Genomic DNA, 11,468 nt, shown 5'->3' with positions numbered 1-11,468 from the left:
ATATCGTGGTAGTCAAGATGAAAATACCACATATTATTTTGGTAGTTACCTAAAATGGCACAAACTCAACTTCAATTATAACTTAACAGCCTCCGTTTCGCCTCCCGCGATTTCTCACAGAACTGTAATTGCTTCTTCAGGACCTTGTTTTCTTTCTGGCTTTCAGCAATTTTGATCTGGAAATCTGCAAAGCAGCCCTTGACAATATTTGAAAATTTGAAGAATCTCCATAACAGTGGCAAATTGGGTTTGAAAAGTCTTGACAGGATCCGAAATATTGGCAGACGGACGCAAATGTGCGAGAAAGGTGCCACTTAGCTTTATTCTGCTTAATACGTCCATGTACAGAAAATGTAGCATGTGAGCTTTGACAGTCAGAAAACCAGCCTTTTCATACATAAAAACTCACGCTCCACAGTTACAGAGAGAACCTCAGCCAGCTAGGTGATGTCATACAGACTCCCTTCAGTCAGTATAGATTCTGTCCATTTTGTTGCATTCTCACAGTGCGAAGCTGCTGATCGTGTGATGTCGAGTGCAGCATCTCATCAACAGGTTCAATTGAGGGTGCGGCATCACCTTGAACTGTCTGCATAGGAACAAGTATTAAAGTTAATTCCACACTGAAATACTTAACAAGGAAAGAAACAAATCTGAATCTCAGCCTTTGCAAAGACTGTGGAACATAGCTAAATTCTCTATAATTACATCAACGATCTTTAAAGTTAAAAATATATAATTTGCATTGAAGACACTTGCTGGACGTATTGAATATTAGAAACAAATCTTGTCTCAGCTGCCAAAATTAATAAAGCAGTTGTTGTAGTTTTATTGCATGCAAGGAACAACAAAACTGAAGTAGTGTTCGAAGTACTGGTACAAAACTTCTAGCTTATATAGCCCTATTCTGCCGCTTCTGACGTAGCTTGTTACCATGGTAATGGGGAGAGGTCATGGTGTATGGACAGTTCACAGACTTTGGCCAAATGGTCAGTGTTAATTTTCCTTCCTTGGGAAGGGGGGTTTCTAGCTGGCATCTGGGATCCTTATCAGTTATCCCCCTCTCCTGCCATAACTCTAAGCCTGGAATGTCTTGTGTCACAAGAAGTCCAGTCCTTGTGCAGAAAGGAATCAGTTAACCCCTTTCTTCACATCTTATATCTTCCTTCAATAGTATGTGAAATTTACTTTTAAATTAATCACTCTCAATCTCAGATCATCAGTGTTATCATTTAAAATATTCTCTTGATATCAGTATGGCAGTATCTGAAATCACAAATATATGTAATATATTTCAAAGAAGAAACATATTTACATATTAGTCATTAAGTAACTCAAACATTTCTCATTTGATTACTTGAAATGTTTCTCCTACAGAAATTTGGAGATCATCACAGTTTGAAACTGAGAAATTGAAGTCTCCCCAGTATAAAGGGTCCTGGTGTACTTTTAAGTTTAAAGAACAGCATTGTCAGTCAGTCAAACACAGTTTGAAGGCCAATATAATCACTGACTGTCATGACCACCCCTTCCAAAGTGAATTGGAACTCCTTCCATCAGGGCATTGATTTAGACTACCCAAATTCAAGTGTAACAGAATGCAATAGAATTAATTTATCTTTTATTTTCATGGCTATTAAGCAACTTACTTTGAACAATGTATACCAATAAAGATAACCCTCGCAACCTATTTAAGAAAATAGCTAATCTTACAAATAGGGCTGATTCTATAGTACCATCTAATTTTAGTAGTGATGATTTCACGAACTTCTTTAACAATAAAATTAACACCAGCAGGCTTCAAACACAATCAAATAAGCACACCTCTTTAGTGTTTTTCAATTAGTTAATGAACAAAAACTCAAACAAATAATTATTAAGACAAAGTCAGCCACCTGTCCCATCCCCACTCAACTAGTCAAATATTCCCTTGAAATACTGGCAGGACCTATAATTAGTATGACGAACATGTCCCTTGCATCAGGCGTTGTACCTGATCAATTTAAGGTAGCGCTTCTTAAGAAGCCAAATTTGGATCTACAGGCCTGTCTCAAACGTCCCATTTCTTTCTAAAATTCTTGAGAAAATAGTTGTGGCCTAACTTCAATCGTATCTGGACTCAAATAATATACTTGAGAAATTCCAGTTTGGTTTCAGCCCAGGCCACAGCACTGAAACCGCATTAACAAGAGTTGTAAATGATATTCTGTTAGCTACTGACGCGGGGAATGCAACAGTGCTTGTGCTTCTAGATCTTAGCGCTGCCTTTGACATGGTTGAGCACTCTGTTTTGTTACACAGGGTTGAGTTTGAGGTTGGCTTATCTGGAACCATCCTTAAGTGGTTTACTTCATATTTTCATTATGTTCAAATATCTAATATTTGTACTGCTTCATCAATGTCACAAGTTCAATTTGGGGTACCACAGGGATCAGTGCTGGATCCAATATTGTTCTCTCCTCTACATGCTGCCACTAGGTAGGATAATACAAAAACATAATATTAACTTTCATTCATATGCTGATGACACTCAAATATATATTTCATTTACACCAAATGACAACTCTTCTATTATCAGTTTAGTTAATTGCATTTGGTTCTGTTGTTTGGAGGCAATAATACTGATAGGACTACTATAACTTCAGCACTTAACTCAGAGGATTTAAAAATTTGCCTCAAAGACTCATCACGTAACCTAGGTGTCATATTAGACATAAGGCACTCATTTAACTCTCATGTTAAAACAGTATCGAAAACATGCTTCCTACAGCTAAGAAATAATGCAAAACTAAAGCAGTTTCTCTCAACTCAAGACACAGAGAAATTAAAACATGCTCTTGTATAAAGCAGGTTGGACTACTGCAATGCCCTACTATCTGGATGCACCTATCACTCTTTCAACACCTTACAGCAAATTCACAATGCAGCAGCTAGAATTGTTACTAGGAGCAGAAAGTATGACCATATAACCCCCATACTTAGCTCTCTTCATTGGCTTCCTGACAGGTACAGGGCAGACTTTAAAATCCTTCTACTTACAAGGCTCTCAGAGGTTAGGCACATGTTTATCTAATGGAACTTATTAATGTTTACAATCCAAGTCGCCTGCTTAGATCACAAAATGCAGGTCTTCTTCATATTCCACAAATTAACAAAATAACAGTTGGTGGTAAAGCCTTTAGTTACAGGGCCCCTAGCTTATGGAACAGTCTCCCACCCCATATTCAGGATGCCGGGTCAATCTCAGTATTCAAATCCAGACTGAAGACCTATTACTTCAGCCTAGCCTACTCACACCTTACATTACAGCCTGCTGCAACCATGGCTGCTGGTGCTGCTGTACATGCCATTGTGTACCTCTATGTTGCCCCACCAGGTAGATACATCTGTTCTGACAAAACTATCCTATTCTCCTCCTCACATGTCTAGATGGTGCCCGGGCTGGGTACCATCTGAGTTGGATGCTGCATCACTGCCATGGATCCAAGAAGGACATCGTGGATATAGCTATTGATTAGGAGGAATTTACTGGTCTACAGAGATCTGCACACAGAAGACATGATGGCTGGATGGATTAACACCCTCATCGTTTCCTTTTTCAAATTATATAATGTTTGCATGCCCAAAGGGGTTGGGCAACCAGTTGACCTTGGACCCCTATAAAGGTTTCTGTCCTTACTAAGGAGTTTTTGGTTCCTCTCCTCTGTTGTCTTCTGTTCTGTATTGACAAAATGTTGTCAATTGTCAATTGTATTGCTAAGCACCCCGGGGCAACCTTGTTGCGAAAGGTGCCATTTAAAAATAAATTGAATATTTTACAATTTTCCATTTTATTTTTTTCATACATGTTCTCTCTCATTTATACAGGAATATATTTTATTAGATAAAAGATTTATGTGGACTTAAGTCTATTGTGTTATACCTTTTATTTGTTTGCAAATCAAATTTCCCATCTGGGAAAATAAAAGGAAGGAAGTAGGTCTCTTTTCAGTGTGTGCTGCTATTATTACTTAAACTACTGGACTGTATTCTTTCAAATGTACAGTACTAGAGGCTCCCAGCTGCTGCTGTTTGTGCTGTAAACAGACGCTGCTCTTACCTGAAAAAGTACTCAAAATGACAAACTGCTGTGACACAAGCATGCCCATTTTCTCTCTTTGCTGTTGCTATTTTATGCTAGATGTGGTCCAGCTCATTTTTGCGCTTTACCGTGTGTAGGCTGTACCTTCAGTCTTCTCTTTCATATACAGATATTCTACACAGTACTTCCGTAGATTATTACCAGCACACATCTACTTTATGTGCAGACAGTACAGCTCAGTGTGCTGCTCTGTAGTGTAAATAAAAGGGACTTCAGTGATCTGTAATATTAACAGTATCCAGTTCAATTCATTTCCTCTTTGTTCACATGTACAATGACAGACTATGGTTCATTTAGACTTTCTGAAATAAATCCAGTGTCTTGATTATTAAACCATTCTGTACAATAGTGGACTGTGTCTGGGTGCCACCCCCTAATGTCCTGGCACAGTCATATGGACAGGCTACAGTCATTGTGTTTGAAGCCTATGTTTTTTTGTCCCTCAGAACTTGGCTTGGAGTCACAGATCTCGAGTCCCGTTACACAAATACCAGGGCTTTAAATTCAATGTTACTGCAAGCATCTACCTCAACTCAACCTTTCTTAAAAATTGTTCGCTAACCCAATCTATTTAAAAGCTGATTTTACCAAATTCTGCACTGAATAGACTGAAAGTTCAGGTGTTTTAGAACAACTGGTTAAGGAAGATGATTGCACAGAACATACTGTAGGTCCAGGAATTCCACTCATCAAGCAGCTCCAGCAATGATATATACAAACAAAATACCTGCTGTCACAGAACATGATATTGAAAACACCACATTTAAACTTTTTTGTCAACTTAAGAGTGGTTACAAAATTACATGTATGGATCACATCACAAATCTACACTAATTGGAGCATCCAAGCTACCTTGATATGGAACCTAATGGTGTATTGCAAACAAGAGAAATCTCATCTGTCAGTGGTCACAAATCTGAGGGATCCTTGTAGAGTTCCAGAGCCCTCAGTAGAAAATAGAGAACACTAAAGTAAAATGGCAGAATACAAGGGATATTACAGAGATTATCGCTCTTCAGATGGTTGCATATACCAGAGTGACAATAGCAGCGATAGCTTTGTGCTCCGCTCTTTAGAATTCAAAAAGTGTAATTTAACGTAATGTCTAAAATTTGAATACATTTAAAACTGAATTGTTAAGAAACTTGTTTTGATGTGTATTTCCATTAGTATAAATGACTATAAAACATAGCTTATGGCACAACATATACATTTCTTTTTAACTTTCATGTATTCAATTTACAGGAAATTGAATACATACTTATTTATTGCAGTAAAAAGTACTTATTTATTGCAGGAAAATGTATATACTGTACCATTTTAATTTTTCATTTAGATTAGTGCTGTGTTCTTCATTTATGGTCAATAAACATAAACAGTACATTACTGAAAGAAAATTAAAAACATTTAAGAATCTGCCCAGCAATGCTGAAGACCAAAATGGTTTAGTTGATAACTTAAGGTAAAAAGCCTTAGTTTTCAGTAACAAAAAGTAACAAAAACATTTAAGGTCAAGTGGTCCTGAAAAGTATTTTTTTCACTCATCTGAATGATCAAGTACAGTACTCTCATCTGTAGACATTTAATGGGATTAAGAACATCCCATTTAAACAAAAAGGCACTAGCTCCACTTGTGTATTGGTGAAATTCATAGTTTCTTCAGATCAGAGTGTCATTTGAAGCAGGTAACAGACCTGTGTTTATGGAAGATTCTGCTGCAGGTCCTCCACTTCAGCTCTCCACATTTTCCCATGCACAGGGTTCTCAGACAAATCTGCCATCTTCACAGCATGAAGGACAGGCTCTGGGCTGCAGGACTGTATAGTTCCCATCACCATCACATACTTACCTGGAAAGAAGACCAAGGAGGTGAGGACACATTGGCTTTAAAGATAAAGTGGTTCAAGCTGCAAGAGATATGATCAAAGTTCCAGGTTTCTGTGCGGCTATCCCCTCAGACGGTTCTTGAAAAAAAAAAAGTGATATAAAGGAAGTGTAGTATTCATTTTGGGGTGTTATACGAAGTTGTCACCTAATATATAAACCTGCCATATTTCCTGTCTGTCTGTCACTAAAAAAGCCTTCCAAACTGCCATGTTAAGCTAGGCCTAGGGCAGGGGTGGGGAACCTTTTTTCTGCCAAGGGCCATTTGGATATTTATAACATCATTCGCGGGCCATACAAAATTATCAATTTAAAAATTAGCCTGCTATATTTGGTCAAACATTTAATTAACTCACCCCTAATGTGATGGCTGGAACTGCCTCTCTTTGTTGAGGCGTGTGATGTTAGCTGCTATTGATGATGTTGCTACTCGCAACTGCTTTTCCAGGTTTGCATCGGTCAGTCTGGAGCCCAGTCTTAGTAAAACACAGTGTGTTAACACTTTCGCAACGTGTACACTCCCAGCCTGCCTGGCACTGACTGCCCTCTGAGTCACCGCAATACAGGCAGACGGGCTGCGGGCAGCCGGCGAGAAGCATGCGTGTCTGTCCCGTCATGTACTCGTATGTGTCCTGTCTATCCCGTAATGGACGTTCCTTGCTTGTCACTCAAAATTAACGTTATTATTATGATTCACTTTATATAAATTTATGTTGCTATGAAAAGAGCTCCTAGATTTATTGAATTTCAAGTCCCGCCTGCGTAGGGCTGGGTGATATGGCCAAAAACATTATCACGAGAAAAAAATTAATATCAGTTGATATCGATAATTATCACGATAAATGTCAAATCATTATTTCTTTCAAGTTTAAAGGCAGATTTTTTTTCTCCTGAGTGAAAGTTGAAGAAACCAGACAGTTAATTGGTGAATTAAACTATTTATTTTAAGAACGCATCACTTGCCAAACAGCAGAAACGTTAAACAAATCTGTTAGCTGCCCGGTCTGCAACATGCATGCGCACTAAATACTGCGCGTATCATGCGTAAGGCATGAACATTTATCGAACTTTTGTTAAAATTATATCGCGATAATTATCGTTATCGAATTATCACAAGGCTCTACGCCTGCGGTTGCCTTGGTAGGGCCAGACCAAATGATACGGCCTGCGGGCTGGACATTCCCCACCCCTGGCCTAGGGTAATGAACCCAAGACATGTTCACCACAGAACATGAACCTCAGATACTCAAGTGGAGATGCTCCTTCCACTTTGTCCTGTGAAAACCTGCATCCTTTACTGCTTGGTCACCTGCATATAAGCCCTTTAAAAATGTCTGCAGAAGATCTCCTTTCCAACCATCACGGTATCTCATGGACTTGCTGGAAGGAAAGCAGACCATACTGTTTTTCGCTTCTCTGTCCTGAATGTTTGTTCTGACTACTATGATGTAGCTAGACGAATTAATGACTTGCATTATCATAGCCCTTGAGAAAACTGATGGAGTGCAGTCTGCCTACCAGGTTACACAATAAAACCATGTCACTCAAACACTCCTAGTGAGAAGTATCTTGCAGCATTGTAGCCCTTTTAAATTAACTGCAATCTGTATTTTGGGGTTTTCCCATAATTTTCAATTCATAGAGCCTACTGTACTTGTATCTCGTGTTGAAACATCAGCCTATCATTGTTTCTTAAAGGCTGGGACAAAACTGTTATTACAAATCTATCAATTCCCATTGTCCTCAATATAATACATGAATCCTTGAGCACCGGCATTGTACCAACGGTCATCAAAACTGCTGCTATTACCCCAGTGCCAAAGAAGCCTAACATGGCTCTCGACAATCTTAACAACTTTCGCCCCATCTCCAACTTACCCTTTCTCTCTAAAATTCTAGAACATGCTGTCACACTTCAGTTACATAACCACCTCATGACAAACAACCTTTTCGAACCTCTCCAATCTGGCTTCCGTCAACTTCACAGCACAGAAACCGCCCTAGTCAAAGTCACCAACGATCTCCTAATAGCTTCTGATTCTGGTTCTCTTTCCATACTCATCCTTCTTGATCTCAGTGCTGCCTTTGACACTGTTGACCATAACATCTTACTTTCTCGTCTCGAGACTATGTTTGGAGTCTTTGACACTGCCCTCAAATGGTTTAAGTCTTACCTCACTGATCGCTGTCACTTTGTCTCTCTCAATGGGTACAGGTCTGAAATTGGTCTTGTCAAGTCTGGTGTCCCCCAGGGCTCAATACTGGGCCCCTTGCTCTTCAGCATTTACATGTTCCCACTTGGTCAGCTTTTAAGATCACATGGCCTCAGCTTTCATTTTTACGCTGACGATACTCAAATATACATCCATACCAAACCCGACACTGATGTGGCTGTCTCTATTCTATCTAATTGCATCTCTGACATAAAAATTTGGATGACTCAAAACTTCCTTCATCTTAACTGTGACAAGCCTGAAGTCATGCTTATTGGTACCCCCCATCAACTTCGTAAAGCCAGTCCTATAACCCTGTCTGTAGATGGCTCTGTACTTGAGCTTCAATCAAAATTGAAAAACCTTGGGGTTATATTCGATTCTGGCTTAACATTTGACCCACATGTACAGCATACTGTCAAAACATCTTTTTTCACCTTAGAAATATCGCAAGACTACGCCCTATGCTATCATTAACTGTGGCTGAAAAGCTGATCAACATATTTGTATTCTCTCGAATTGACTACTGCAATGCTCTACTCCCTGGGGTATCTAAATCCACTCTGAACAAGCTGAAGTATGTCCAAAATTCAGCAGCTAGAATCCTGACCAGGTCTAGTGCAAGTGTTCATATTACTCCTATCCTGGAGTCCTTGCACTGGCTTCCGGTCAAATTCCACGTAGACTTTAAAATCCTCATGCTCACCTACAAGGCTTTACATGGCTTGGCACCTCAATACCTGTCTGAACTTTTATCTCCCTACTCCCCACCTCGCAACCTCCGCTCTTTAAATTCTGCCCTCCTTACTGTCCCCCAAGCCCGTCTACATTGTATGGGCGACAGGGCCTTCTCCTGCTATGCCCCCAAGCTCTGGAACTCTTTGCCCAAGGATATTAGAGAGTCACCTTCTCTAAACTCCTTCAAATCCAGACTCAAAACCTTCTTCTTCAGAAAAGCCTTTACTTAACTGGTTCCATTCTTCACCCCTCTGCTCTTCTTAATACCATCTTCCACGGTCTCCTCTATTGTTATTGTTGTAATTATAATTGTGTCCTATCTTGTGAAATTTTCTTATTTATTGTTGTAGTCTTCTTATTTATGGTTATTGTCATCCTGTAAAGCACTTTGAGAAGCCACCTTTAAAGGCACTATATAAAATAAAGTTTGTTATTATTATTATCAACCCATTAAGAATTGGAATTTCAAAATATTCAAGATTATGCAGTTCTGAACCTAAAATGCTGCATTTCTTCTTATAATCAACATTAAATGAGAACTATTAAATGTTAAAAAATATTGTGAATTTTCTGTAAAGATGGGATTTAGAACTAAAGATTTTAGCTAACACATTTCAAGATGGTTGTTTAATGGGAAAACATTTATTAAATACCATACTTCACAAACCTCTGTTGTAATTATTTTCACTGCATAACTAATAGTTCTTTTTCTACTCCTATTCCACCAGCCTTTGTGTAAAAATGTCTTTCTCATTTTGAGATTTAAATACACATCAAAGGAGTTCCCACGTCTAATCTCCGATTCTCGTGTCACAGTTGATACAGAAAAATTCCATTAGCTGAACCAAATGAGGATCATTAACTGGATCAGATCCCTTGTAGTTGTCTTCCCTGTTGAAACTAAAAAGGTTATAACTTGTCAAAATGCATCTTTAAGACAGGGCATGCATCTTGTTTTTCCTCTTTGGACTAAATTCAGAGAAGCTGTACCTTTTTTACATGGTGATCACAATTATTCTTTATTTAAATTCTATGCTTATGATACATTATTGTCAAAATCCACCAATCCCAGTGAGAAAGATAATGGACTCAAGACTTGTTCATTTTTTGAGTTAGTATTTTTTGTATTTACCGTCAAGAACAAAGGTAAATACGATAGATTTAAGGTCCGAGTACAATGCCTTCGGTTGTGCTTTTCAGAGGATCTGCTAAAGAACGTTTTTTTTTCTTAAACAAATCATGATCAGAAACTTTTTATATGATAGTTCAAAGCAATTATATTTCAATGTGCAATGTGAAGTACTGTGTTTACTTTACTTAGTGCCGTACCTTGGACAGGACAAGGTCTTCCTTTGGGAACGCTGTCCACTCCAGTGACAGTGAAGGTCCCCGTCTCGTCCAGCAGCGTTACAGAAATACACCCAGTCTGCTGCACCGCCAGCACTGTTCCTTGCATCCACACCACGGAGATAAGCAGTGGAGTAGCAGTCCCAACCCCTTGTCTCTTCACGGCAAACACAGTCCTGCCGCTTCGACCCGGGATCATGCGCGCTTCCCTAAGTTGGCTGGATAGAACTTTAACCGGAGAACTCTGAACTGCTCCAGCGTCTATCCTCCGACATTGGTCCATGCTGTTATCACACCGATATAGTTAAACTATGATAGACTACAACGTCTTAATCGAATTTATTGCTGACCCCTACTGGCCTGGAGGACATCTTCACCCTGGCAATCTGAGTCGGGCAATCTCAATTCCAAGGACAACTGTTTTAAGGTTTTCAATTTAAGAGCAGTAACGTCATACAACTGTGTGATAGTCATTTACTTTCCTTCAAACTAAAGCAATAAATAATAATTAAACTTAAAATCAAGTCCCTTCACAAAGTTAACACGGGAGGAAGTAGTAATATGGTTGTTGTATTGGCATTACACTAGTGCTCAGAATTATTCAAACAAATCACACCTTCATCTGAGACATTTGTTTCAAAATATATTTTTAATTTCAGCTTTTAACAAGGAAATTAGTAGTTACAAAATTAGCATCACTGACCCAAGATTGGTGTTCTCAAACTTCAATTTGTGGATTGTTCTCAATGTATTCAATTACAAACAATTAATCAAAATCAATATGACATACAGTATACATCAAATAAATCAAAAGATTTTTGTTATTATTAACAACACAAACAGTTATAGTTCAATCACTTCATTGTAGTTTTTGGCGATAAAAGCTGAACAGTATTAGTTCCACAGTAATATTTAGTATTGAAAATATTTATTTTCAATATCATATTAATAAATGTATTACTAGATTTTTAAAACATATATTAACAGAAAGAGGAAATATTAATGCACATATGTAAATTATTTGGGAATGAAATAATTCCACATAACAATTAAACTAAAATGAGATCAAACTTGGAAAAAAATTAAAATACCCTAAAAAGAGCACTGCATTTGATCAAAAAAAATTTAGCCCTTTAAATTTATAT

The 11,468-nt window shown here is 38.3% G+C and overlaps 1 protein-coding gene across 1 annotated transcript; it reads right to left on the bottom strand.

Moving 5' to 3' along the window:
• Positions 1 to 297: 297 nt before the first annotated feature.
• On the bottom strand, positions 298 to 10,611 carry rmi2 (RecQ mediated genome instability 2). Its single transcript, XM_006637231.3, has 3 exons — positions 10,306 to 10,611; positions 5,836 to 5,990; positions 298 to 589 (listed from the first exon to the last, which is right to left on the bottom strand). Exons 1-2 carry the CDS (start codon positions 10,604 to 10,606, stop codon positions 5,842 to 5,844), a joined length of 450 nt encoding a protein of 149 aa, XP_006637294.1. The 5' UTR covers positions 10,607 to 10,611; the 3' UTR covers positions 298 to 589; positions 5,836 to 5,841.
• Positions 10,612 to 11,468: the final 857 nt, after the last annotated feature.

The sequence above is a fragment of the Lepisosteus oculatus genome, chromosome 19 (genome assembly GCF_040954835.1).
Source record: "Lepisosteus oculatus isolate fLepOcu1 chromosome 19, fLepOcu1.hap2, whole genome shotgun sequence".
NCBI classification, from domain to species: domain Eukaryota; kingdom Metazoa; phylum Chordata; class Actinopteri; order Semionotiformes; family Lepisosteidae; genus Lepisosteus; species Lepisosteus oculatus.
This window is presented reverse-complemented; position numbering and strand designations above follow the sequence as displayed.

Excerpts from the sequence above, each read along its gene's own strand:
- rmi2 (XM_006637231.3), bottom strand. The coding sequence starts at position 10,606 with ATGGACCAATGTCGGAGGATAGACGCTGGAGCAGTTCAGAGTTCTCCG. Across the intron at positions 5,991-10,305 it reads AAGACCTTGTCCTGTCCAAG|GTAAGTATGTGATGGTGATG; the intron begins GTACGGCACTAA and ends TCTTCTTTCCAG.